General features: G+C 36.3%; 1 protein-coding gene across 2 annotated transcripts in view; it reads right to left on the reverse strand.

The window, feature by feature from the left end:
• Positions 1 to 11,447: 11,447 nt before the first annotated feature.
• The window catches only part of LOC124612972 (TP53-binding protein 1-like), a 282,018-nt gene continuing 265,642 nt past the window's right edge, over positions 11,448 to 27,823 (reverse strand). For both annotated transcript variants that reach the window (XM_047141501.1, XM_047141500.1), the window contains one exon: positions 11,448 to 12,804. In XM_047141501.1, coding sequence (XP_046997457.1) covers positions 12,608 to 12,804 — 197 coding nt within the window. In that variant the 3' untranslated portion in view covers positions 11,448 to 12,607. The remainder of the gene's footprint in view (positions 12,805 to 27,823) is intronic.

The following is a 27,823-nucleotide window of genomic DNA, read 5'->3' on the forward strand; positions in this document are numbered from 1 at the left end:
GCCAATCTTGCGCATGGACTACTCAGTTTGTATATTTTGCTTATTTTTTTCATAGTTCCACACAACTTTTTCCTGTTTTCTCGATTGATCTGTGTTCAGTTTTTCAAGACCTACTCACTGTGCCAACATATAACTAAATCTGAGAGGGGTGCGATGGGGAGGTTCCCTTGTAAGGACAAGCAACTAGGTACTTATAACGGCAATAAGTTCTCAGGAAATTATTTAAACAGTTGATTTACCTGTTTAGATGTTTGCAGTGGAAGAAGAGTGCCACTGTCTTGATTTCCACTTCTGTGCTGCTGCTGCTTTCTGTATTTTATGCTTCGTATTGAGGAACCGCATACGAATGAAAAGTCGTGTCCTGATATACAGTTTTATAACGTGTGACGAAAATTCCGGATATTTAGTTTGGACAGCAGTGCATATTGTTTTCACTATATTTTTTCCTTGGAAATACTATCCAATCCATTAAATTCATTAAAAATTAGTTCAAACTGAGACACCTTATGTAGCCACTCATCTGTTGGAACTGTAAGCCCACCGCGAGATAGAAATTCAATCCAACCATAATTTTCATTTGTTGTAGGACTTAAAATATCAGCAGATGGCGTTCCCAGTGTCTTGTCACAGTTCTTTGCACGATATGCAATGTAGCCAGCCAGGTAACGGAATCCTTCTGCAGAGCAGTCACATCCCTCGTTGACAGCAGATTCTTCTGGTGCAGGTTGAAGAGGAAAGTTAATATCTCGTAGATCTTTTTCACCATCTATCATTTGCAGTGCTTCGCTCATGTCGGGCAAAATTCCTGTGAACAGATGTGACGTTAAAAATCGTCACATTCATCTGCCTCTACTGATGTGTCACTTGACAGAGGAATGTCATGAGCATTGTGTCCCAGCAGTAACAGCTGTAATCAATATTTTACTTCTGTTTCAAATGGAAATGACCAATTCCTCTGATCTGTGAGAAAAAATTTTCCAGTGCATCCTGGTTCAATCTTGCAGTTAAAATATATGTCATTTGTAGTGGCTAAAGGTCTGAAAACAGTCCAAATAATGACCGAACAGTTGTCATAATGCCTTTCTGGAATGGGAGCAAGTGATTTGAATTGCCTACACGCATTTTTTCGGCACAAGTATACAGTTCTCTCAATATTCTTTCTTGAACATCCTTATGTATCCCATAACCACATGATAACGCATTCTTATTGTACCTCCGAGCATTCAGAATGTCAAATGCGTTGTTTGCTAACTGAAAAAAATTTGCTGCTTCCTCTTCTTCAGGCATTAGGTACTTTATGGCTTTAGCTGTGGTACTCGAAAAAAAGTTGCATTGACGCTCTCTCCCCTTGACACTGAGATGAAGCTGTGACAGTTTAGGACACAACTTCATTTCAATCCTATCTAATTTCTTTCTACAATAGATTTATTAACAATTTTTCCCACTTGGAAGCTTTAGTCCGTCATCCAGAAAGTGGTTCCTCATTAATTTAAACAAATGCAGAACGTCTGAAAACACCCAGATTCGTTTCTTTTCATACTGCGGATTGGAAAAGCAGGAATTTGTTTCTGTCACATTAAAATCTTTCCACACAGATCGATTTTTTGTTCCAAGGTCACATAGTGTCGCAACAACATCTTGTACAGAGCAGATAATACTGTTTAACTGATCAGTTGTTATTTGTGTGTCAAAATCATTGTAAATGGGTTGCTTCCATCCAGAAAACAAACCAAGTACCATAACAAATAGCACGTTACTGTGTGGCCCTACAACACGATCTTCAACAGGGTCATAAAATATTGCTATCTACATTCATTTCGTCGAATGATAGCACACACACACGTTCAGTTTTTGTCAACACAGATGAGTGGGCTTTCATTAGTTGCAAAACATCTGTCAGCACACCAAGAAAGCATCTGAAAGAGCGTGACGTCCATCTCTTAAGTGTAGACAGTCCTGGAAGTGGGAAACCGACCTGATTTCTTAAAAACAAATAACACTTCCTAGACACAGCATGAAGTGTAACCGATTTACAAATATCTTGCCTTTGCCATTTTGCTCGTTTCTTTCCAATCAACAAACAGTTTATTTGTGTTTTTGAAAACAATTTGCCTAATATTTGAGTCACTTTCTCCTGCACTTGCTTCTTTTGACGCTTTTGTTGATATTTTATTTTCTCACCACAAGCTTTCACTTTGAGTCTCAAACACTTCTCATTACACCTGCAGTTTGCACACATAGCTGTCAGTCTGCGGTTCCTGTATTCTAATTCTTCTATACCTTTACAGTGTTCGCTGATCTGTTTACTATCAGTGTCACAGTCGTCTGTCGCTGTTGACTGGTCTATTTTTCTTTTTTTCGGAGTCGCACAAGCCAGGTGCTCAATTGCATTTTTCATTGTGTTTCTTGCCTGCAACCTGTCTGCCCTATTCGGAGAAACTGTCATCAGGCCCGGAACTTCCACTAACACTGGGTATATCTACTCTCAGCACGCCGCAACATTGAAGCGATCTTTTCGGTTCTTTATCCAGGCCTTCTGCACTTTAACGTGTTTTGCCTATATCCGTGCCTTTCGGCTGTACGACAGACACCCTGTTACAGCACACCCAGGCATTTTAACGCAAAACTTTTACAAAGCACCGCAACAACACCAAAAACTAAAGCACTTTTGGCGCCTCGATACAACGTGCTCCTATGCTGACGTCATGCGCAGAACGAGGAAATATTCGCCGATCTGCGCAGGCGGTTTGCCCCCCCCCCCCCCCTATACGCGACTCAACTGCGCATGCGCAAGAGCCCGCGCGCAACTGCTCAAACGAATCTAATTTAATTTGTCGCAGTTAAGGAACATAGGTCGTGTATCCCTCCGCCACTGCTATTTCTGCTACTTCCGCGATTTCTGCTACTTCTGCGATTTCTGTGACTTCTGTTACTTCTGCGATTTCTGTGATTCCTGCGATTTCTGCGACTTACCACCGTATGAAAAAGTTACATCTGTCAACACAGAAAATTGCATCTCAACAAACCAGTCATTGGCAAGTATGTTTTATGTTTTTTCTTCCGTTGGCTTTAATTTTGTATTAAAGAAACAACTGTGAAAATATTAATAGTGTAATTAATATGTAAGTAGCCATACAGTACCGTAATAGTTCGTATTTAAAAAATGAATTCTAACATATTGTTATGTTCACAGGTACCTGAACTACATTTCATTCACTCAGTAAAGTGATAACTCAAAATATCATTGTCAACAGATCTGAAGAAATTGCCACTGCATCTTTAGACCGTTTTCGTCAGATGCGAGGTTAGTTTCTAAGCGTTTCGATGGACTTAATTACTTCAGTGAGATCGTTCTTGCAAATGTGATATTTATTATAGCAAATATTAGCAATCTACTCTGTCAATTACATTGCTAGTAATTAATGACAGCAAAAATTGTTTAATAATCCTTGTGTTTTTGCAGACGCAGTTCTGACTCTGATTACTGGTTGCTGTACGTATCTATCCACATCAAGGCTGTTTTTGAGAGAGACTCGTGAAGATTCAAGACAGCTCTTAGAGGATTTGCAGTTTAAAAGTGAAATAATTGTGAAATAAGTGTGTGAATGATTAAACTGTGTTTTATTGAAGTTGTTGTGCGATTTTAAAGGAATAATAAATGTCAAATACAGTGAGTGAATAATAAAAATCTCATTTTCCACATGTTTAAGCCGTCCTATACCCATAATTTTCCGCCACTTACTTATTGGTAAACACTTGTTGGAGAGTGACTTGCCGCCCCCCCCCCTTTCTCCACAATCTTGGTGTGACACTGACCTGTAACATATCCCGAAGTCTAGAATATGCATTTTGAGGCTGTTGATATGAAAGTGGGAAGTACAAAAAAATGGTTCAAATGGCTCTGAGCACTATGGGACTCTACTGCTGAGGTCATTAGTCCCCTAGAACTTAGAACTAGTTAAACCTAACTAACCTAAGGACATCACAAACATCCATGCCCGAGGCAGGATTCGAACCTGCGACCGTAGCGGTCTTGCGGTTCCAGACTGCAGCGCCTTTAACCGCACGGCCACTTCGGCCGGCTGGGAAGTACAGATCTTCCAGTTAAATCAGGAATAGCTAAAGTGCATTACTTGAGAGTAACACAGGAAAAGCTTACTTATGTAGGTGGTAGTAGTGTCGGCAAAAAGTTCTTGTGTGTGAAGTTGCCATAGAGTACACCAGGTGTAAAACTTTTCTCCCGAGTCTTGAACTGTGTCGGAACAAAAGTGAGGCATTCATATGACTGTTTTCATTTCTCTACACTTATACAGATGTCTGAGTTCTGCTGTGTTAACATTGCAAAGTCCTGTAGGCATGTGGAGTATTAACCAAAACTGTCATATTGGAAGCAGAATCAAACACATTTGTTACGTTACTTGATATTTTCAGGAGAAAAAGGCAATGTTGCTTCTTATTAATATAATACATTCACAGTCACAGCAGTATTTGACCAACCATAACTGATGCTGAATGTGCATGTCGTCATATAATATGAAGGGCTTATTTCAATAGTGGTACAAGTCCATAACCTCCACTTTTCTGTCTATAATGCTTCTGAAATTAGTGATCCAAACAAACATAAAGGTTCATCTCTAGCAAGAAGCCATATGCTTAAATATTTCTGGTATCTCAAATGCAGATTTGTCAGCGCTCATTTAACTTTACGACTCTGTATCTCAAAATGAACAAAAATGGACTTGTACCACTATTGAAATAAGCCCTTCATATGCACACACGGCACATCGATCTCGTGAGGCACAAGGATCTCATAACGAAGTACGTACGTCGGTCAACAGATGACACTAGGAAAAGTATGTTAACTGCGCTTTTTAGTTGCTACTTGCGACTCTTAGTTGCGATTTGTCACAGAAATCGCAGTTTGACTCGGTAGCGAATAGCGTAGTATGAACTTTGCTCAACAGATGGGAGTGCTAACTGCGCTTTTTAGTTGCTACTTGCGACTCTTAGTTGCGACTTGTCACGGAAATCGCAGTTGGACTCAATAGTGTATCGCAGAGATGGGCGTAGTACGAACTTTGACCCACAGATGGCACTGTTAACTGCGGTTTCTAGTTGCTACTTGATTAGATTAGATTAATACTAGTTCCATGGATCATGAATACGATATTTCGTAATGATGTGGAACGAGTCGAATTTTCCAATACATGACATAATTAGGTTAATTTAACAACATACTTAAGTTAATATAACAACTTTATTTTTTTGTGTTTTTTTGTTTTTCTTTATTTTTTATTTTTATATTTTTTTAATATTTTTGTTTTTTTTTCTTAATTTATATCTAAAAATTCCTCTATGGAGTAGAAGGAGTTGTCATTCAGAAATTCTTTTAATTTCTTCTTAAATACTTGTTGGTTATCTGTCAGACTTTTGATACTATTTGGTAAGTGACCAAAGACTTTAGTGCCAGTATAATTCACCCCTTTCTGTGCCAAAGTTAGATTTAATCTTGAATAGTGAAGATCGTCCTTTCTCCTAGTATTGTAGTTATGCACACTGCTATTACTTTTGAATTGGGTTTGGTTGTTAATAACAAATTTCATAAGAGAGTATATATACTGAGAAGCTACTGTGAATATCCCTAGATCCTTAAATAAATGTCTGCAGGATGATCTTGGGTGGACTCCAGCTATTATTCTGATTACACGCTTTTGTGCAATAAATACTTTATTCCTCAGTGATGAATTACCCCAAAATATGATGCCATATGAAAGCAATGAGTGAAAATAGGCGTAGTAAGCTAATTTACTAAGATGTTTATCACCAAAATTTGCAATGACCCTTATTGCATAAGTAGCTGAACTCAAACGTTTCAGCAGATCATCAATGTGTTTCTTCCAATTTAATCTCTCATCAATGGACATACCTAAAAATTTGGAATATTCTACCTTAGCTATATGCTTCTGATTAAGGTCTATATTTATTAATGGCATCATACCATTCACTGTATGGAACTGTATGTACTGTGTCTTATCAAAATTCAGTGAGAGTCCGTTTACAAGGAACCACTTAGTAATTTTCTGAAAGACAGTATTGACAATTTCATCAGTTAATTCTTGTTTCTAAGGTGTGATTACTATACTTGTATCATCAGCGAAGAGAACTAACTTTGCCTCTTCATGAATATAGAATGGCAAGTCATTAATATATAATAAGAACAACAAAGGACCCAAGACTGACCCTTGTGGAACCCCATTCTTGATAGTTCCCCAGTTTGAGGAATGTGCTGATCTTTGCATGTTACAAGAACTACTTATTTCAACTTTCTGCACTCTTCCAGTTAGGTACGAATTAAACCATTTGTGCACTGTCCCACTCATGCCACAATACTTGAGCTTGTCTAGCAGAATTTCATGATTTACACAATCAAAAGCCTTTGAGAGATCACAAAAAATCCCAATGGGTGGTGTTCGGTTATTCAGATCATTCAAAATTTGACTGGTGAAAGCATATATGGCATTTTCTGTTGAAAATCCTTTCTGGAAACCAAACTGACATTTTGATAGTACTCCAGTTTTACAGATATGTGAAGCTACTCTTGAATACATTACTTTCTCAAAAATTTTGGATAAAGCTGTTAGAAGGGAGATTGGACGGTAATTGTTGACATCAGATCTATCCCCCTTTTTATGCAAAGGTATAACAATAGCATATTTCAGTCTATCAGGGAAAATGCCCTGTTCCAGAGAGCTATTACACAGGTGGCTGAGAATCTTACTTATCTGTTGAGAACAAGCTTTTAGTATTTTGCTGGAAATGCCATCAATTCCATGTGAGTTTTTGCTTTTAAGCAAGTTTATTATTTTCCTAATTTCAGAGGGAGAAGTGGGTGAGATTTCAATTGTATCAAATTGCATAGGTATGGCCTCTTCCATTAACAGCCTAGCATCTTCTAATGAACACCTGGATCCTACTATATCCACAACATTTAGAAAATGATTATTAAAAATATTTTCAACTTCTGACTTTTTGTTCGTAAAGTTTTCATTCAATTTGATGGTAATACTGTCTTCCTCTGCTCTTGGTTGACCTGTTTCTCTTTTAATAATATTCCAAATTGTTTTAATTTTATTATCAGAGTTGCTGATTTCAGACATGTTACACATACTCCTGGATTTTTTAATAACTTTTCTTAATATAACACAGTAGTTTTTATAATTTTTGATAGTTTCTGGGTCACAACTCTTTCTTGCTGTCAGATACATTTCCCTTTTCCGGTTACAAGATATTTTTATACCCTTAGTAAGCCATGGTTTGTTACAAGGTTTCTTACGAGTATATTTAACTATTTTCTTGGGGAAACAGTTTTCAAATGCATTTACAAAAATGTCATGAAATAAATTATATTTTAAATTGGCATCAGGTTCACGGTACACCTCATCCCAGTCTAACTGCTGTAGGCTTTCCCTGAAATTTGCAATTGTTAAATTGTTGACTGAACGTACTACTCTTAGTTGCGACTTGTCACGGAAATCGCAGTTAGACTCGATACCGTATCGCAGAGATGGACGTAGTACGAACTTTGGCCAACAGATGGCACTGTTAACTGCGCTTTTTAGTTGCTACTTGCGACTCTTAGTTGCGACTTGTCACGGAAATCGCAGTTGGACTCCACAGCGTACCGCAGAGATGGACGTAGTACGAACTTTGGCCAACAGATGCCACTGTTAACCGCGCTTTTTAGTTGCTACTTGCGACTTGTCACTGAAATCGCAGAAAGCAGTGCTAAATTCGACCAATAGATGGCTCACATCTTTGAATATGAAATACTTCTTGCGACTGCTAACTGTGACTGAAATCGCAGTTAGATTCTGTAAAGTTGCTACTGTGATATCTGTGACTTCTCAGTCACTGTGATTTCTAACAGATACGCGATTTCCTGCCCACCACTAAATTTAAACAGTTGTCACGTCACTCTCATCAAAGGCAATTTGTTGTTATGAAACATTGCAGTCTTCCTAAAGCCCTTGACACACTTTGCTGTTGGCAGACGCTTGTATGAGCACTGTTTTGTTGTTGTATATGGCGCATTTCCTTTGCAACTTAAGTTTGATTTTCGTTTTTTTTTCTGTCGTTCTTGTTTTGTTGCTGCAGTATTAGTCTGCAGTAGCGGGATACAGTAATATCCTTTGTTAGAGTATTGGTTCTTACCAGTCAAAATCACAAAAATTTAACTGAAAACTAAAACAATGAAAAATTCCCGGAATTCTAAACAATTCCCAGGTTTTTTCCGGATGAAAAAATTCCCGGATTTTCAAGGATCTCCCGGTTGTCCCGGGTCGTATACACCGTGTTAAAGATAAAATCTTCTCGGTTGTTAGGCCACATCTTCATTTTCTCCTATACGACTAACATTTTGACCCCTACACTGAAGTAATAGTTAGCTGAAAACAGCCAAAGATGCACGTCACATTGATTCACAAAAGGAAATTTTATGCTTATTCTGAAGAAGTGGCATTATTGAGTAAAATCCTCCCGGCTATGACTTGTGAGTCATCATCACTGGATAGGAAGTGATTAGGTAGAGCAAGTGCACAGGAAAGTTTATCAAACTATTATTGCCATGCTGCAGAGGTGAAGTTTTGGTAGTTGTTTGCACTTCTCATACATACAGCATGACTATATGTTTACTTACTTGGTGGCATGAAGCTAAAAAGCTGGAAGCCTATAGCCATCTTCTCTATTGAAATCTCAACTACTTTTCAGACTTGTCTTCCTGTTGGTTTCTTTGGCCAACGTATAAATATTGTAGAAATCAATGTGTTGGCTGCAGTTCTCCTGATATTCCTCTTCCTCAGAATTCACACTTTTGTTAATCATGTAGGGTGTTCATGCTTTTTAATACCTTCCCTTACTGGCCTTCCCATCTCACATATATTTCACTACAGCCACATGTCACTTCATAGGCTCCTGCAATGTGGAGGTAATCGTGTGTGTGTTTTGCATCAGAAAAGTCTTTTGTGTTGTTCTACCTGGAAAATAAGATGTGTACACCACTTTTCTGTTAAAGGTAAGCTAATAGTAAGGCAGTACCTGATCTTTCTGATTATCATAATATTTTGCTTGAAGGCCTTGTTGATGGACAAACCATAACTGTTGGTCTTCACTGTCTTCTGTAAGACATCCAACTCGGAGTCTAAGTTGTTATTGTCACTGATACAGGAGGCGACAGAGTTGAGCACTGCTTGCTTCTAGTCTGCGTGGTGGTGCGAAGTGGCATCTAAATGCCTATTTTTGCTTTGTAGGGTTTCTGTACACACAGTGTCCTTGAGTTTTGTCAGAGCTTCTATAGATAAACACATCTAGTAACGTGAGACCAATCTCACTCTCTGCCTCCAAAGTGAAGTTGATTTTGGGACGAGTCTCACTTAAGAAATCATGGAAACTATGAATCTGTCCCTTACTTTGTGGTAAATAAAAAATGCGTCATCCACACAGCAAAGCAAACAAGAAAGCTGTAGTGGCATATTACTCAATGCTTGTTGTTCAAATATTAGCAGGTAATGGCGACAAAGGTGAACCCATAGCAATACTGTCAATAAAGTTCTAATTTACACTGGGGTGACAAAAGCCATGTCATACCTCCCAATACTGTTTGAGATCTCCTTTCGCCCAATGTAGTGCAGCAAGTCAATGTGGCATGTACTCAACAAGTCGTTGGAAGTCCCTTCCAGATATACTGAGCCATGCTACCTCTATAGCTGCCCATAATTGTGAATGTGATGCTGGTGCAGGGTTTTTTTCACGGACTGATGTCTCGATTATGTCTCATAAACGTTCAGTGGGATTCATGATGGACAATCTGGGTAGCCAAATTATTTGTTTGTATTGTCCTGAATGTTCTACAAGCTAATTGTGGACAATTTTGGCCTGATGACTTTGTGCATTGTCATCCATGAAAATTCCATCAATGTTTGGGAACATGAAGTCCATGAAAGGCTGCAAATGGTCACCAAATAGCCGAACATAACCATTTCCAGTCAACGATCAGTTCACTTGCACCATTCCATGCAAACATAGCCCATACCATTATGGAGCCACCACCAGCTTACACCATGCCTTGTTGGCAACTTGGGTCCATGGCTTCGTGGGGTCTGCACCCACACTTGAACCCTACCATCAGCTCATAACAGCTGTAATTGCAACTCATCTCATCAGGAAATGATTTTCCATTTCATCTAGGGTCCAACCAATATGGTCATGAATCCAGGAGGGGCACTGCAGACTATGTCATGCTGTTAGCTAGGTACTTGCATTGGTCATCTGATGCCATAGCCCATTAATACCAGATTTCATTTCACAGTCCCAATGGATATGTTTGCTGTACATCCCATGTCGATTTCTGCAGTTATTTCATGCAATATTGCTTGTCTGTTAGCACAGATGCATTGAAATGCTGCTGCTCTTGGTCATTACGTGAAGGCCGTTCGTTGGTCACTGCATTGTCCATGGTGAGAGGAATTGTCTGAAATTTGGCATTCTTGGCACACTCTTGACACTGTAGCTTTTGGAATACTGAATTCCATAACAACTTTCATAATGGAATGTCCCTTGCAATCTCGTTCCAACTACCATTCTGCTTTAAAAATGTGTTACTTCCTGTCAGAAACCTTTCCACTTGAATCACCTGAGTACAAATGGCAGCTGCACCGATGCACTGTCCTTTTATACCTTGTGTAAGGGATAGTACCGCCATCTGTACATGTGCACATCGCTATCCCCTGACTTTTGTCACTTCATTGTATATTAGCAACTTTTTAGCCTCGTCTATGGAATCTCTGAGTATGCAATAACTCATCTATATGGAGAGTGGCTTAAATAAAACAGTTACAGAACTTCACATTATTTATGTTGAATAAAATTCAACATAAAATTAATGATTTCAAGAAGTAAAAGTTTTTCATCTTGAAAATATTGCATCTACAACTGAAAGGAAAGAATTTCTTTTAAAATTTGAAAGTTATTTTATAATCAGAATTTTAGCTTATTCTGTTATGGAATATGTAATGTAAACAAGTGGCTGATTAAGTGATTGGGATCATGGTAACTTTGTAAAATTTTATATGTACACTAGATGACATTCACACAGAAACTGAATTAAACAGTACTAGTTTCCGCAATAATATTTATTTTCACAACAATAAAATAATTATTATTGTGAAACATCAGTACTGCGTATTTCAGTTTCTAAAAAAATTTATTAGGATAGGGCATAATCATTGTTAATGAGACCAAATTCTTAATACCAAATTTCCATCAGAGAGGTTGCAATTTCTACAAATAAAATACTAATAAATGTATTTATTACTACTTTATTATAACAATATTATTAAAACAAAAAACAGAGATGCAAGACACATTTAAATCGAGAATTTTCATGTGTCCTTATATATCAATGCAGATAGAGCAGCATCATTTTTCTTTCAGGCTTTTAAACCGACAACCATAGACTTTTCACAAAAAACATCAACATCCCTGAAAATTTGTACTATTTTAGTTTTAAGAATTGTGTTGGTCCACATTCATCTTCTTCACAGTTATTCCAGACAAGCAACTAGAAGTGCTCATTTATATCTATACACAAGTAGAGTAACAATACCATTAAAAATTATTACTTTTCTGCAGTATGTGCAGTTCATATCTTTCCCGATATATGCGTAATTTTCAAATACAATTTTCTGTCAAGAGACTGTATTGCGAAAATAATGTGCAAGATATTAATCTTGTGTTCAACAACAATTTGGAAAGGACAGATTGCTACTCACCACACAGAGGAGAATTTGAGTTGAAACAGGCACAATGGAAAAAAGCCTGCTTTTTCATTGTGCTTGTTTGCAAACCAACAGCTCCTGTACATAGTGAGTAGCAATCTATGCTTTCCATATTGTTGTTATTCCATCCAGGACTTTCTATTGTTTAATCCTGCATTAAACATACTCACTGTGGCACACCTATTTATAGGACACAATAACAATAAAACATACAGTACAATTGCTCACTTTCAAAAGAAGTATATTTTTTCCATGACTATTCACAGCAAACACTGGTAACTTAAAACAACTAATACTGTGATCTGAATCCTCATCTTTTTCATGACATACACTTACAAAATATAACAGTCAATATATAAAAGTTCATACGAATATGAACATTATTTTCATTGCTCATCTTCCATGCAATATAAGCATAAAATTAGTATAAAAGAACACTGATAAGACTTTACAGCAAAAGCCCACAACAGTAACACAATGAATATACATTCATTTACATACTCACAGTGAACGAATAGTACTACGATTCTATAAATAAACTAAAAAGACAAAAACAAGTCCTGAAATGAATTTATGGTCTGCAATAAGTTCAGATCTCAAATCAGTCTTGCATTACACATATCAAAAGAAACACACATACAACAAATGTACAAAAAATGGGCCTCTTCCTTTCATAGTAACAAGCTGTCATGTATACAAATACAGGTACACTGAAAACAAACAAAACTGCACTAATGTTCGTGTAAAAATGAATCAATTCAAATTAATGATACAACTCAATCAGAAAAATCATATTTGAAGTTAGGAAGGGCATCAAATGCTAAAACTTCCCTATTGATGAGGCACTGTGTGATCCACGTTGTAGAAATAAGAGGTTTATGCCATTCACGTGCTCTTTCCTGGATCTGTGGTGGACATGACGCATCTGAGATAATAGCATCTGAACTTTTCAGTTCTGCATCTGCTTTTGTAGCTATAGATAAATCAGAGATGAATTAGAATACAATATTCAGCACTAAATAAATCATAAAATAATAATCAAATCAATTACAATAAATCATACATACACATCTGCATCTTAAATTCACTTCCAGACAATAACTTTTTTTTAAATTAAAGTTTCGAGACTTTTATCAATAACGTGTTGCAAATTTGACAGAAATTTGAAGCAAATTGAATCTGGCCTGAGAACATACTTATTTTATTGCCGAGTCCAACAAATAGAAAGAACACAATGTTGCTTCATGTTTACAGTATTCTCTGACTTCAGTGAACATTAATGTTCTTCCTAAATGTATGTATTTGCTATGTAATGAACAAAAATAATGACCTTCAATTCTCTCCTTTCACAAAACCAGGAAGTTACAATGGCAAAGACAAAAATGAAATGGAATACATAACTCAGCATACGTATGAACTTAAGATAACATAATTAACGCTACTATCAATATTTTAAATTCAAAAGACAGATAAGAGGTGCCATATACCAAATACAAATGGAGGATTGTCTAAAACACACACACATTTTTCTCATTCATTATAAATGATGAAAACAAAAAATATCAAACCTAAAATTAATTGGCTCAAGAGTGAATGGAGAAATTTTGTGTTCTATGCAGTTTGACAAAAATTTCCTGTAATAAAGTGTGGACTGTTCTGCAACTATGTTGTATCTTCATTCTAAGCAGGAATATAAAACTTATCATTTCTGGCTTTTCACATTAAATAACTTCACTTGATAGGAAATTTGAAACTGCATTACAATTTGCTATGGGTGCAAAAATATAGGATAATCTATATAGGCTGAGGGTCAGCTAGGACAGGCCACCCAAAATATATTGAGAACACACAAATGTATCGAGCTGTGATTTTTGCTACATTTGAAGAGGACTTCAGTGACACCCAAATTGTGGAATTTTACCAGATGACAATGAGGTAAATAGTGCTGCAGACTACTTTCCCAACATCAGGAGAAGATATTTTTATTTTTTCCAGTACCCTTCACAGCTGTGATAATAGTCATCTCTTTGTGGTGACTAGTTTCGGACCATAGTCTATAAAAGATTTTAAGGTGTTAACAAAGGTATAATTACACTGTACTTACTTCCACAATTGTACATATAAGTTGAATGTTACATAAAGTGTTACAAAATATTTCATCTGTGCAACACATGTTTTATGCACTTCAAATGTAAGTGCAATCATACAACTCATCAATGTGCATATCAGTCACAAATGTTCATATTCATCATAGGAAACCACTATATGAATATATATGTTAGACTTCACATGAGTATATAACATTGTTTCTTTCCAGTCAAATGAAGTGAGCTGAAATGCTGCGCCACCCCAGTCGCATCATAACCACTGTAGAGGTCACTAGTACTGATATGCGGCAGCCTCATATGTGATTGAAATGTTAATTACATTTTTAGTCAGTAGTATCAGATCATTTTAACAGCACAAACGTTTGTGACAACTGTTACAATTAATATAAATCGTTTACCAATTTTTACATACATAATTACAGTGCATCACACATTATAATAAAACCAAAGCAATACCACAATATGATGTGCCCAAACCCAATCAGTTTTTTTCTCCTTTTTATATTTTATTTTTTATTTATTTTATTACATTCAATAGCACCATTTTTTATCCTTGCATCATATCGTGCTATGGCCAGCTCCCATCGTAAATTTTAAAATTTTGAAACATTCAGACCTTGTCATCTGCTACGTTTTGGTCACACAGTATAACATTACAACTTTTATAACATGTTCCCTGGAATAGGCAACTTCCTCATATTTATAATACTGTTAGTTGTGATGAAGTTTGTTCTGTTAAAAGTGATCTGATACCACTGACTAAAAATGTAACTAATGTTTCAATTACATATGAGGCTGTTGCATATCACTACTAGTGACCTCTTCAGAGGTTACATGGTGACTAAGGTAGCAGAGCATTTCAGTTCGCTGCGTTCGATTGGAAGGAAATTATATTACATATTCATATGCAGTCTAACATTTGGTATTCAAGTAATGGTTTCTAATGATGAATATGAACATTTGTTACTCATACATACAATGGTGGACTATACAATTACACTTATCGTCGCTAGGCAATGAAAACCTCGTAACTCAAACTGGTCAAAATTTACAGGAGAAACAAAAAACTAATTATAGAAATCACATGGGGACCTGATTAGTCAAATGTAGTGGTTTCTGCTACACAATATGGATCAGGTCGTTGGTACATAAGACTTTATTATGCACTTCAAATTGTCTGCCGGTTTTTGGAGTTCCGAGGTTTTCACAGTAATTTTTTTGGTATTGATGGAGATAAGAGGCATGTAACGAGTGCACGGTTAAGAATTGAAATGAATGAATGTTTAATTGGTTTTAAAAAATACTTAAACTTTGCATTATTTGTGTATTATGAAACATCTGTAAGGATTCATTGTTACAGATATAAAGTGAAATTAATTTCACATTGATCAAAATATTGGAATCTGGATGTTAATAAATTACAGTGTTTGAAAAACATAGAAACAATGTTGTTAGCTTTAATTAAACTTTTATTACTGTAAACATTTGTGCAGTTTATTAACATTTATTGTTGTTACTATTACTGCTACTATCACAATCACAGTCATAGGTGGCTGTAAACAAGTTTATTTTTGGCTACATTTTTTTAGGCACGGACATGTTCTCTCTTTACAAATGTTAGACAGTGTGTCATAAAGTGAATGCACATCTTTAGGAAGGACCAGCTTTAGTTGTTGCAAATGCATAAACTTTTTCTGCACTGATCTTTAGTGGTGAACTGTAGAGAGGGGGCACTGTAAATGAGCTTGGTATGTTTGACATCCTTCTTGGAAGTGGTTCCCATGTATGGCTGAATTTCAATTTATATTCCATTTTTCCGGACGGGTCATACTTGGGACACCGGATATCAGTCACTGTTGGATCCCCAATTTTGGATCCTGGCCGAATAGACGAATACAACGAGAGTTTATCATAGGACTTGAAAAACGTGTGGTCCGAATAACTGACAACATAAGGTCTAGGACTTTGTCTTGCAGTAGTACAAACTTCTACATAGCCAGCAGAAGTATAAATGTGTCTGTTTTTTAACTTCCTTTCTATGGTGGAGTGCATAGAATCACACTCCATTTGAGTGTGACCTTTCTCCAGAAATTTTTGCACTATTGTAATGCCTTTCTGATCGGTGAGATGCGCCAGTGCATTACTCATGACTGAATTTCGATTCCGGTATGTGCATCCATCGCTATAGAAAATAGCTTCTGAATCATTTTGGACGTACGTTTCTATAAAATGCATGAGTATACTGGCAAATTCCGAAGCTGTTAGTCCACCTTCACTCTCGTGCCAAAGGTAACAATAACCATTGTTACTTTTTAAATCATAGATGGTAAAGTAGTGGACAGTAGAGTGCAGATGCTTTTAGTCTGGGAGAAAGTGGAAGTGCTTGAAGGTCCATAGTAAACACTCTAGCTGGTCCTAACTTACCACTATTTTTCGCTTCCCTTGCCTCAGTTTTTCGGGCCATATGCAAAGGGTATTCATTGTCTGAGAGATTGCCTGTCTGGTGAGAACAACAAAGATTGCACTGGTCCTTTTTAGGCAAAAATAAGTTATGATTATTTTCATCGAATACCTCGCAGAACTGTTTGTAAGCAGTTGGGATTTGTCCTCTTTTCTTGCAAAATTCAATGTAGTTCTGATTTACTCTGCCAGTTAGGTTCCAAGTAGAGTTTTGTGAAAGGACGACGGCAGTAACGCGATTCCAGTTTTGGGAACTATGCAAAAAAATCTGATGCTGATTGTCGTCCACCTGAAACTTTCGTTGGTCTCCCCTGCATTTGAAGCCCTTCTGCAAGCGTTCTTTCTGATGCACTAGATGCTCATGTTCTGACACTCCATTCGCCTGTGCACAAAGTATTCAGAAACATAGTCTTGCAGACAGTTTTTCTCTGTCCTATTACAAAACTGTAATATAGTGTGTTAGAACAGTGAGATTTATTAGATTCTGAATTATTTCTGCGTCTTTTAACTGGAATAGACATGGCTTCTAACAAAAATTTTTCTTTCACCCCAAGACATATCCTGCCAGAAATGATTAAATATTAGCTGTCTCTGCTTTTCTGTAATGTCCTTGCAATTCCTGTTCTGATTTAAGGAAGAATGTTTACAAGTACATCGTGGTTTCATTTTTCTCCTACTTCTGCTCATTGTTGGTCTCATTTTGCCAAACTTATCTTTTTGCATTCCTAAATACTCCTGTCCCCTCATACGTTTTTCTTTCTGCAAACTTTGAAGTGATTGATTGTTTTTCCTTTTACGGCGCTGCTTAGTACTTTTTACTCCCACATCAACTTTGTCATCGTCGTCTTCCATGCTGTTGTTACTGCTATGGTCATTTTTGTTTTGTTTTTATCTGGATCATACACATCACTACTGTCACTGGAGATATCATCCTCGCTGCTGTGTTCGAAAAGACTTTCAAACCCGGAAGTGGAATCCGCCTCTGTATTGGCTTCTTTTTCCGCATTATCTGTAGTGTACACAATAATGTCATCAATAATATTCAAATAATTTAATCACCTCAACTTTCAAACAAGGATCTTAATTGAAGTTAGAACAACATAAACAACTTTTTAGCTTCATTTTGCAGGCTTACTCTTTCTTTTGGTGCATGACAAGGAGGAACCTGACTAGAATCTTCTTCCGGTGATTTCATACGATATGACCTGTTGTCGGCTTGTTTCACAAGGTGAAGAGTGAATTTACTCTTTTTACCCATAGCTGAAAACAAAGTAGTTACTGTAGAATGTATAGGATTCTGTAAAGTTCTAAAATTAAAACCTCGTATGTACCGAGTGCGGTCTGCTTTACGTGCGATGAAAAACTCGTAAATCAACATTGTGTTTAGCGAGGTCATTATTAATTCTGTATATTAAAATACAATACGTAAGTACCTAGAAATACTAACAAGTGCCTGTAGCAATAAAGTAGTGTTGGTTCTGTCAGTCAAAAAGGTTACTATCACATCAAAAAATGCTTTAATCTCAGAGCATGTGTTCGCCCTGGACACTAACAATGGCGGTTACCGGAGATGCGAGGTTTACAGCACAAACTACATATCGCTGGAGATGTGAGTTTTTCATTATTGCCGCTACAGGGCAACACCGTAAAACTCGAAGAACGAAGGTTTCTACAGGCTATGTGGCATAATTGTCTACATTTGGTAATGGAGTTATGTGGATTTCATTGTCAGATGGAGTTACGAGGTTTTCATTGCCTAGCGACGTTATGTTTTAACATATATAAAACGTATTGCATAGATGAAATGTTTTGTAATGATTTATGTAACATTCAAATTATATGTGCAATTGTGGAAGTACATTGTAATTTTACCATTGTTAGTGCTATAAAATGTTTTGTGGGCTATGGTTTGGAAATGGATGTGATGGTCTGAAACTAGTCACCACAAAAAGATGATTATTATTGCGACTATGATGGATATTGGAAAAAATAAAAATATTTCATATCCATGTTCCTGGTTCTGTCCTCCATTATCATGGAATTTCATGAAGCAGAAGAGATCCTGCAGATGTCTCCACTACTCTAAAAGTATATCCAAACAATTCAGTCAGGTATGTTTTATAATTTCACCTGGAGGCTAGGAGACCTTGAGTCTGTACTATGCTGTTTTAGTGATCAGACAACTTGCTCGATAAGCTATTCGGACTTATACAATGTATACAACAGTCAAAAAGGTGGATATTATTTTTGTTTATGGTGAATGCCACCAAACTGTCAGAGCTGTTGTAGGCATTGGGAATAAAAAATGTTTCATACATAATGCAAGTGCTCTATGAATATTCTGCCCATTGATAAGAATGTGGCAGTTGATATATTGGTTTGAGCGGAGAATAAACTAGTTGAGTTCGGAATGCCCCTGGGAATAAGTCAGAAAAAGTCACTGCACCATTTAGAACTTCAGATGTGTGTGTCAGTAGCATCTGTTCACATAACTTTGCACAAACACAAATCGACATCTTACAAGGCTATTGCAGCTGAAGCATGATGGAGAGGTTGATCCTGAAATGTTCTTTCTTCTGGTGTAGCATGTTTGCATTTATTGAGGTGCTTGAACTTGCAGAACAATTAATGTTAGAGTTCTAAAAATCTTCATTAGTTAGATTAAGAGCCTCTGTCTGATGTGGAACCGGGTTGTGGCATGTCATTATTATAACATTAATTACTGGACAAATCTCTTTACACCAAATCATAACTTCTGATAGTTAAGTGAACAATTTACCTATTTAAAAAAAGATAAAAATAAAAAAAGGGGGGGGGGGGGGGGGGGAGACAGGTAAAAATTCGCTTGACGCCTTTCTGAGAGAGATTCTTCACTCCTACCATATTAACAACGAGAGTGTAGAACAGACATGGCTTGAATTCAAAGAAATAGTATCAACAGCAATTGAGAGATTTATACCAAATAAATTAACAAATGATGGAATAAATTAACAAACGATCCCCCTTGGTAAACCAAACAGGTCCAAACACTGTCGCAGAAACAACGAGAAAAGCAAGCCAAATTTAAACGAACGCAAAATCCCCAATATTGGTGATCTTTTACAGAAGCTTGAAATTTAGCACAGACTTCAGTGCAAGATGCTTATAATAGCGTCCACAACAAAACATTGTCTCAAAATCTTGAAAAAGCCCAGAGAGATTCTGGTCATATATGAAGTATGTTAGCGGCAAGACACAACCAATGCCTTTTCTATGTGATAGCAATGACAATGCTGCTAAAGTAGGGTTACTAAACACAGCCTTCTGAAATTTCTTCACCAAAGAAGATAAAGTAAATATTCCAGAATTCAAATCAAGAAAAGCTGCCAACATGAATAACTTAGGAGTAGATATCCTCTGAGTAGTGAAGCAACTTAAATCACTTAACAAAAGCTTCCAGTCCAAACTTTATACCAAATAGTTTCATTTTGGAGTATGCTGATGCATTAGCTCCTTACTTGGCAATCATATACAAGGCTCAATGAAAGATCTGTACCCAAAGACTGGAAAGTTGCACAGGTCACATCAATATTCAAGAAAGTCAATAGGAATAATCCACTACATTACAGGTCCATATCATTAGCATCGATATGTGGCAGGATTTTGGAACATAATATGTTATTGTGTTCGAACATTATTAAATACCTAGAAGCAGTCTATTCACAAACAATCAACACGGATTTAGAAAACTTTGCACTTGTGAAACACAACTAGCTCTTTACTCGCACAAAGTGTTGAGTGCTATCAACAAAGGATTTCAGATTGACTCCTTATTTCTAGACTTCCAGAAGGCTTTTGACACTGTACCTCACGAGCTGGTTCTAATCAAATTATATGCTTATGGAGCATTGCCTCAGTTATGAGACTGGATTTGTGATTTCCTATCAGAGGGAGCATTGATTGTAGTAATTGACAGATAGTCATTGAGTAAAACAGAAGTGATTTCTAGTGTTCCCCAAGGTAGTGTTATAAGGCCCTCTGCTGTTCCTCATCTATATAGATGATTTAGTAGCAGCCATTTTAGGTTGTTCGCAGATGATGCTGTTGTTTATCGTCTAGTGAAGTCATCAAAAGAAATTGAAAAATGATTTAGAAAAGTTACCTGTATTGTGCAAAAATTGGCAATGAACCCTAAATAATGAAAAATGTGAAGTCATCCACATGAGTGCTAAAAGGAATCTGTTAAACCTCAGTTACACAATAAATCAATCAAATCTAAAGGTCCTAAATTCAACTAAATACCTAGGAATTACATTACAAAAAACTTATTTGCGGGGAGAACACACAGAAAATGTTGTGGGGAAGGCGAACCAAAGACTGTGTTTTATTGGCAAAACATTTACAAGATAAAACAAATCTGTTAAAGAGACTGTCTATGCTACACTTGACCGTCCTCTTTTGGAATACTGCTGTGTGGTGTGGGATGCCTACCAGATAGTATTAGTGGGATACATTGAGACAGTTCAAAGAAGATCAGCACATTTTGTATTATCAAGAAATAGAGGAGAGAGTGTTATGGATATGATACAGGATTTGTGGTCGACATCATTAAATCAAAGGCATTTCTCATTGCGGCAGGATCTTCTCACAAAATTTCAATCACTAACTTTCTCCTTCGAATGCAAAAATATTTTGTCGATGCTGACCTACATATGGAGGAAGGATCATCATAAAAAATAAGGGAAATCAGAGCTCACTTGAAAAGATGTAGATGTTTCTTTTTCCATGCACTGTCCGAGAGTAGAATAATAGAGAATTATTGTGAAGGTGGTTTAGTGAACCCTCTGCCAGGCATTTAGGTATGATTTGTAGAGTATCCACAAAGATGTAGATGTAGAAAAATTTTTCAGGCAGGGCAATGTAGGTGGGGGGAAAAGTCCCAAATGCATCTGAAACAGTATTATGAGGTGTTTTTCCAAGATGGGAGTAACTCTGAAACACCTTTAAAAGCTCCAAGAATATCAATTTGTGACGCACAAAATATGGAAATAGTCTTAACTTTTATTACTACATTTGGAATTTTTTTGACGTTCACAGCCTAATGTAACCCGCTTGTCTGCTTTTAGAGATTTGTAAACCACAGAACAAACTCAGAATGTCTCTTCCTTGCTCAGTGTGCAGACAACAAGTCATGTCATTTGAGCAAATGACTATATGCATGTTGCTACTGTCCCTTGGTGAGTATAGGCATTCTGGAAGTCCTGCAGATATGAGGGATTAAATTGCATGAATTATCCCTTACAGGAATTGGAGGTATGATACACACTAAATGTAAAGAGTATCTCTGACAAGATGAGACTTTTATTTTGATGATGTTTAGGATTACCAATTTGAGGAAATCAAGCTTGAGGTACCAGTGGCTTCTATCCTGATTCCCATGTTTCGAGTAAAAATGCAAATTCCATCACAGACTCGGTACATATTGAGAAAAAGAAGGTAGTTGTTCTCTTACTGAAATAAGAGGAAAAGAGGGTAGTTGTTCTCTTACTGAAATAAGACCTACTGAAATATTCAAAAATATCAACAAATTAATTGACATTACATTCTGACTATGTTTGATAGAATAAATTCAGTACTTTTTACAGAATATCACCATAATGATAATTCATTTAAATCCACAGAGTAGATGATGATAATTTTTTTGGGATTTCAGGCAGATTGATAACCCACTTTCAAAACTCACATCCTATAGTTAATGAAGTGGCTTACTTTACCGTTTTTGGTGCACATGGTTACAGCCACAAAAGTTTAAAAGAAATCAAAACAGATGGTTATTTACAATACCTAATGAGTTACAGATTTTTGAGAAATGGGATACAAAGCCATCAGTTTCAGACTATTGTTCCGCAACACATATAGCGTAAGGTGTGGTAAATCTGACCTAGTAATTTATTGTGGCTATAAAACGCTTATCTGAGGTTGAATCTTAACATAATATATGTTAAATTATAGGTAATATAAAGGAGCAACTGTTTGCAAAATATTCTGGTTATTCCATGAATAGTTTTTGAGATATCCGTATTTTAAGAAACGCCCATTTTTGCTATTTGCAAAAATGGTGGGGTAAATCCAACCCCCTATTTGTTTGGCTGCTTTTGCGAAGAAATAGTTCTAAATGAATGGTTTTTTTTGGGAAATAATAAGAAATCATGTTTTTTTTACATAAATAAACAAAATGTGTTCAAAAAATAACAATGTTTTGAGTGCTAAATGTACTGATAGTTAAATGAATGTAAATTTTAATTGGGAAAAAAAAAAAAAAAAATGATTTCACTGCACGGGAGTGCAACAGCAATGTTGGTCTCTGAATGTTAAAATCACGAGCGTCAGCTCATAAAGACATTCCCATTTGCATTGCAGCAACTGCTCGGCGAATATCGTTTTGATTGGGTTTTGTTATGTTTTGTTTGTAATTTCATACCATTTTCCTAAAAATAAACAAAAATTCACCTTGTTTCCATAAATAAATAATTCCATACACATAAACGATAAAAAATATGCGGTCGGATTTACCCCGTCATGCCATTTCTCATTTAACACACATAGAAAAGAATATACATGAAATTTCCAACAAAAATTATACATACACTGAATAGGTCACTAAATGCACTACAAAATCACTTACTGTTTGTTTTGCAATAATTTTATTTAATAAGGTAAATCAAGTGATGCAATTCGCACAAAAATTAAATTGAAACAATCGAAAACACTTATTCTTTCAGTGTCTAAATGTCAAATGCGGCTAAGCTGTCAAGGTGACATTTTCGTTATTTTGAACGCTCTACATGGTTACACTAATGCGAAATCGCTCCGCTTTGCTGTTTCTCACAAATAGAGGGCAGTCGGGTTTACCCACCCGGTCGGATTTACCCCACCTTACCCTACTCAATAACATCATGTGTGATTATAAGTAATTCACTTTCCTCATCACTGAATAAATACTACAAAGAGCCACACAATACCATGAGTAAAAACATTCTGAATATTATTTCAAGTGTATAACATTTGTTCTGAACAAAGTCATATATTTCTGAATACACATTTTCAACAATTTGCTAGAGTATATTGAAGACTTATGGGAAACTGAATTAAGAATTAGTTAGAGAATTTTCATTTGAGCAACTTTTTCTCCTCCAATGAAGAGAATATGTAAAGAGTTTCTTAAAAATTAGGTCAAATAAGATACACTTTTATTATAACTTCTTACTGTAATTTATCTTCTTCTTCTCCGTTTCACAGCCTGTCGTCCTCACTGTAGCCATCAGTTTCTCAGCTGTCCTACATCTCTCTTTCCCAATTGATTACTTCTTTAACCGATCAGTTTCCCCTAATTCTGTTGTTCCCATTTTATATATCCTTACTCTATTTTTGCATTTATTCAGTAAAAAGGTCTTTCTGTTGTAATATTGTTTTATATTTAGTCTCTTACACTTTCCTTAAAAATTTCATTCTGGCTGACTATATTCTCTTTCTGACTTTCTTAATTAATGTCCAAGATATGCTCCCATATTTTAGAACTGAAGTAGTCATTACATTGCGAAATTTTAGATCTGTATACTTCTTTATACTGTCATCCTGCGTTGAATATATTGTGCCACATATATGTCCCATGGGGGATGGGAATTCAATGGTAGGAAAAGGAAGAGAAGGCAGAGTAGTAGGTGAACATGGATTGCGTGTAAGGAATGAAATAGGAAGCCGTCTGGTACAATTTTGCCCAGAGCATAACTTAATCATAGCTAACACTTGGTTTAAGAATCATGAAAGAAGGTTGTATAAGTGGAAGAGGCCTGGAGACACTGAAAGGTTTCAGATAGATTATATAATAGTAAGACAGAAATTTAGGAACCAGGTTTTAAATTGTGGGCAGATGTGTACTCTGACCACAATTTATTGGTTATGAACTGTAGTTAAAATGGAAGAAACTGCAAAAGGGGAGGAATTTAAGGAGATGGGACCTGGATAAATTGAAAGAAGCAGAGGTTGTGGAGAGTTTCAGAAAGAGCATTAAGGAAGGATTAACAAGAACAGGGGAAAGAAATACAGTTGAAGACGAATAGGTAACTCTGTGAGATGAAATAGTGAAGGCAGCAGAGGATCCAGGAGGTAAAATGATGAGGGCTAGTAGAAATCCTTGGGTAACAGAAGAGATATTGAATTTAATTGATGAAAGGAGAAAATATAAAAGTTCAGTGAATGAAGAGGGAAAAAGGAATATAAATGTCTCAAAAATGAGATCAACAGGAAGTGCAAAATGGCTAAGCAGTAATGGCTGGAGAACAGGGATAAGACAGATACTGCCTACAGGAAAATTAAAGAGACCTTTGGAGAAAAGAGAACCACCAGTATGAATAAGAAAAGCTCTGATGGAACACCAGTCCCAAGCAAAGAAGGGAAAGCAGGAAGGTGGAAGGAGTACATAGAGGGTCTCTACAAGAGTGATGTACTTGAGGGCAATATTATGGAAATGGAAGAGGACACAGATGAAGATGAAATAGGAGATATGGTATTGCGTAAAGAATTTGACAGAGCACTGAAAGACCTAAGTTGAAACAAGCCCCGGGAGCAGACAACATTCCATTGGAACTACTGATAGCTTTGGGAGAGCCAGCCATGACAAAACTCTTGCATCTAGTGAGCAAGGCATACGAGACAGGCGAATACCTTCAGTCTTCAAGAATAATAATTGCAATCCCAAATAAAGCAGGTGTCGACAATTGTGAAAATTACTTAACTATCAGTTTAATAAGTTACAGTTGCAAAATACTAACACAAATTCCTTACAGATGAATGGAAAAACTGGTAGAAGCTGTTCTCAGGGAAGATCAGTTTGGATTCTATAGGAATGTTGGAACACGCGATGCTATACTGACACTACGACTTATCTTGGAAGATAAATTGAGGAAAGGCAAACCTACATTTCTAGTGTTTGTAGACTTAGAGAAAGTTTTTGACAATGTTGGCTGACATATTCTCTTTCAAATTCTGAAGGTGGAAGGGGTAAATTCAAGGAGCGAAAGGCTATTTACAATTTGTATAGAGACCAGATGGCAGTTATAAGAGTCAAGGGACATGAAAGGGAAGCAGTGGTTGGGAAGGGAGTGAGGAAGGGTTTTAGCCTGTCCCTGATGTTTTCAATCTGTATATTGAGCAAGCTGTAAAGGAAACAAATGAAAAATTTGGAGTAGGAATTGAAATCCAAGGAGAAGAAATAAAAACTTTGAGGTTTGTTATTGACTCTGTAATTCTGCCAGAGATATTATAGGATTTGGAAGTTCGGTTGAACAGACTGGACATTGTCTTGAAAGTAGGATATAAGATGAACCTCAACAAAAGCAAAATGACACTAATGGAATGTAGTCAAATTAAATCAGGTGAAGGTGAGGGAATTAGATTAGATTAGAAAATGAGACAATTAAAGTAGCAGATGAGTTTTGCTCTTTGGGAAGAAAAATAATTGATGATGGTCGAAGTAAAGTGGATGTAAAATGTAGACTCGCTATGGCAAGGAAAGCGTTTCTGAGGAAGAGAAATTTGTTAACACTGAATACAGAATAAAGTGTCAGAAAGTCTTTTCTGAAAGTATTTGTATGGAGTGTTGCAATGTATGGCAGTGAAACATGGAGAATGAATAATTTAGACAAGAAAAGAAAAGAAGCTTTCGAAATATGGTGATACAGAAGACTGCTGAAGACTAGATGGGTAGATCATGTAAGTAATGAGGAGGTACTGAATAGAATTGGGGGAAAGAGGAAATTGTGGCACAATTTGACTAGAAGAAGGGACTGGTTGGTGGGGCACATTCCGAGGCATCAAGGGATCACTAATTTAGGGGAAGCGTGGAGGGTAAAAACCGTAGAGGGAGACCAAGAGATGAATACACTAAAGCAGATTAAGAAGGATGTAGGCTGCAGAAGCTACTTGAGATGAAGAGGCTTGAAGAGGATAGAGTAGCATGGAGAGCTGCATCACTTCAGTCTTTAGACTGAAGACTGACAACAACATATTTTGAAGATTATTTAATTTATTTGTAACATATTTTTCATAATCATACATAGTACCGCAGCCTAATGGCTGCAAATGTGCCGCTTATCAACAGAACGATTGTACCATTGATTATTCTACTATTTTGGGGTGTACTGTAAACTTTCTTCTGAAGGCCATTACTTTAGTTGTGTTCACTACACTTTTTAGAAGATACTACAATTCTTACATATTTGATTTAGGTGATGTATTGCAGATTGGAGGTCATTTTCTGCCTTCCGTATAATTGTTTGGTCATTGGCAAAGAGCATTTTTTTAACATATTGTAGTGTTATACGATTCTATTGTATTGTGCTTAAATAAAATTTACACCTTAAATTTCTTTTTACACATGGAAACGTATGTCTGTGGGCTCTACAGTGTACAGTTAATCTAATATGTGGGCGCACCTTGTCTATAATTTATTACGAGTTTTCGTTTTTGTGTCAAAGTATTTTCTCTAATGTCTTGCCCCTGCACTGTTGCAATATTTCAGGGCAATGAGTGTAATAATGCATGTGAGTACTGTGATTAGTATGATCAACTTCCCACATAAACATTTATCCTTCTTTTATTTTTTCAATTCATTTTTAAGGAAAGCATTTATTACAGCAATTTTTCTGCCATATAATAAATATCTAGTACACTTTAATACAGAAACAGAAAAGAGAAAAACTCACATTTAGCTTTTTGGCACCCACAATGAGCCTGAGAAATATGGGGCAATCACATAAGGCTACAGTCAATTGCATACATGTACAAATTCTTTCCTTTATCTGTTCCAGAAATGGCGAACCCGTAGTGAACTTGTATGTTTCTGTTTAAGTGTAAGTTTTATTAAAGCTACAAAAGATTCACTGTAAAAATTTGAAACATTTAATATCGGTCGTATTTTCTGAAAGCTCAAAATAATGTTTCCAAGCTCCTTATTGCTGAAACTGTGCTTCTGCACAGTTTATTGCTTTCTTTTTTACACATTATTCTTGAAATGTCTGACATGTTTGTTTTCAATTCACAGTTAAAAATGTAGCTTATATTAGTAACATCATTTAATTTAATATGTATTTGACATAAAAGAACATCCACAAAGGTATTTCATTGCTTATAGCAACTTATAACATAATCCTATCATGCTATAAATTATTGTTTTTAATATTATTTATATTTTTAACTACACTGCTAAAAAACATACCTAAACATCCAGAAAGACAGTGTCAACTTTGAACCAATGACAGTATATGAACCCTGGGGGAGATTAGATGCACAGTTAATGGTTTCAATATAGCCTGCCAGTACATGGCGTGGCTGTATAGCTAGCAAAGTGCTGTGTCTATTCTTGAAGAAGAAATGCCTGTGGCCATA

Source organism: Schistocerca americana, chromosome 4 (assembly GCF_021461395.2).
Source record: "Schistocerca americana isolate TAMUIC-IGC-003095 chromosome 4, iqSchAmer2.1, whole genome shotgun sequence".
Classification (NCBI taxonomy): Eukaryota; Metazoa; Arthropoda; class Insecta; order Orthoptera; family Acrididae; genus Schistocerca; species Schistocerca americana.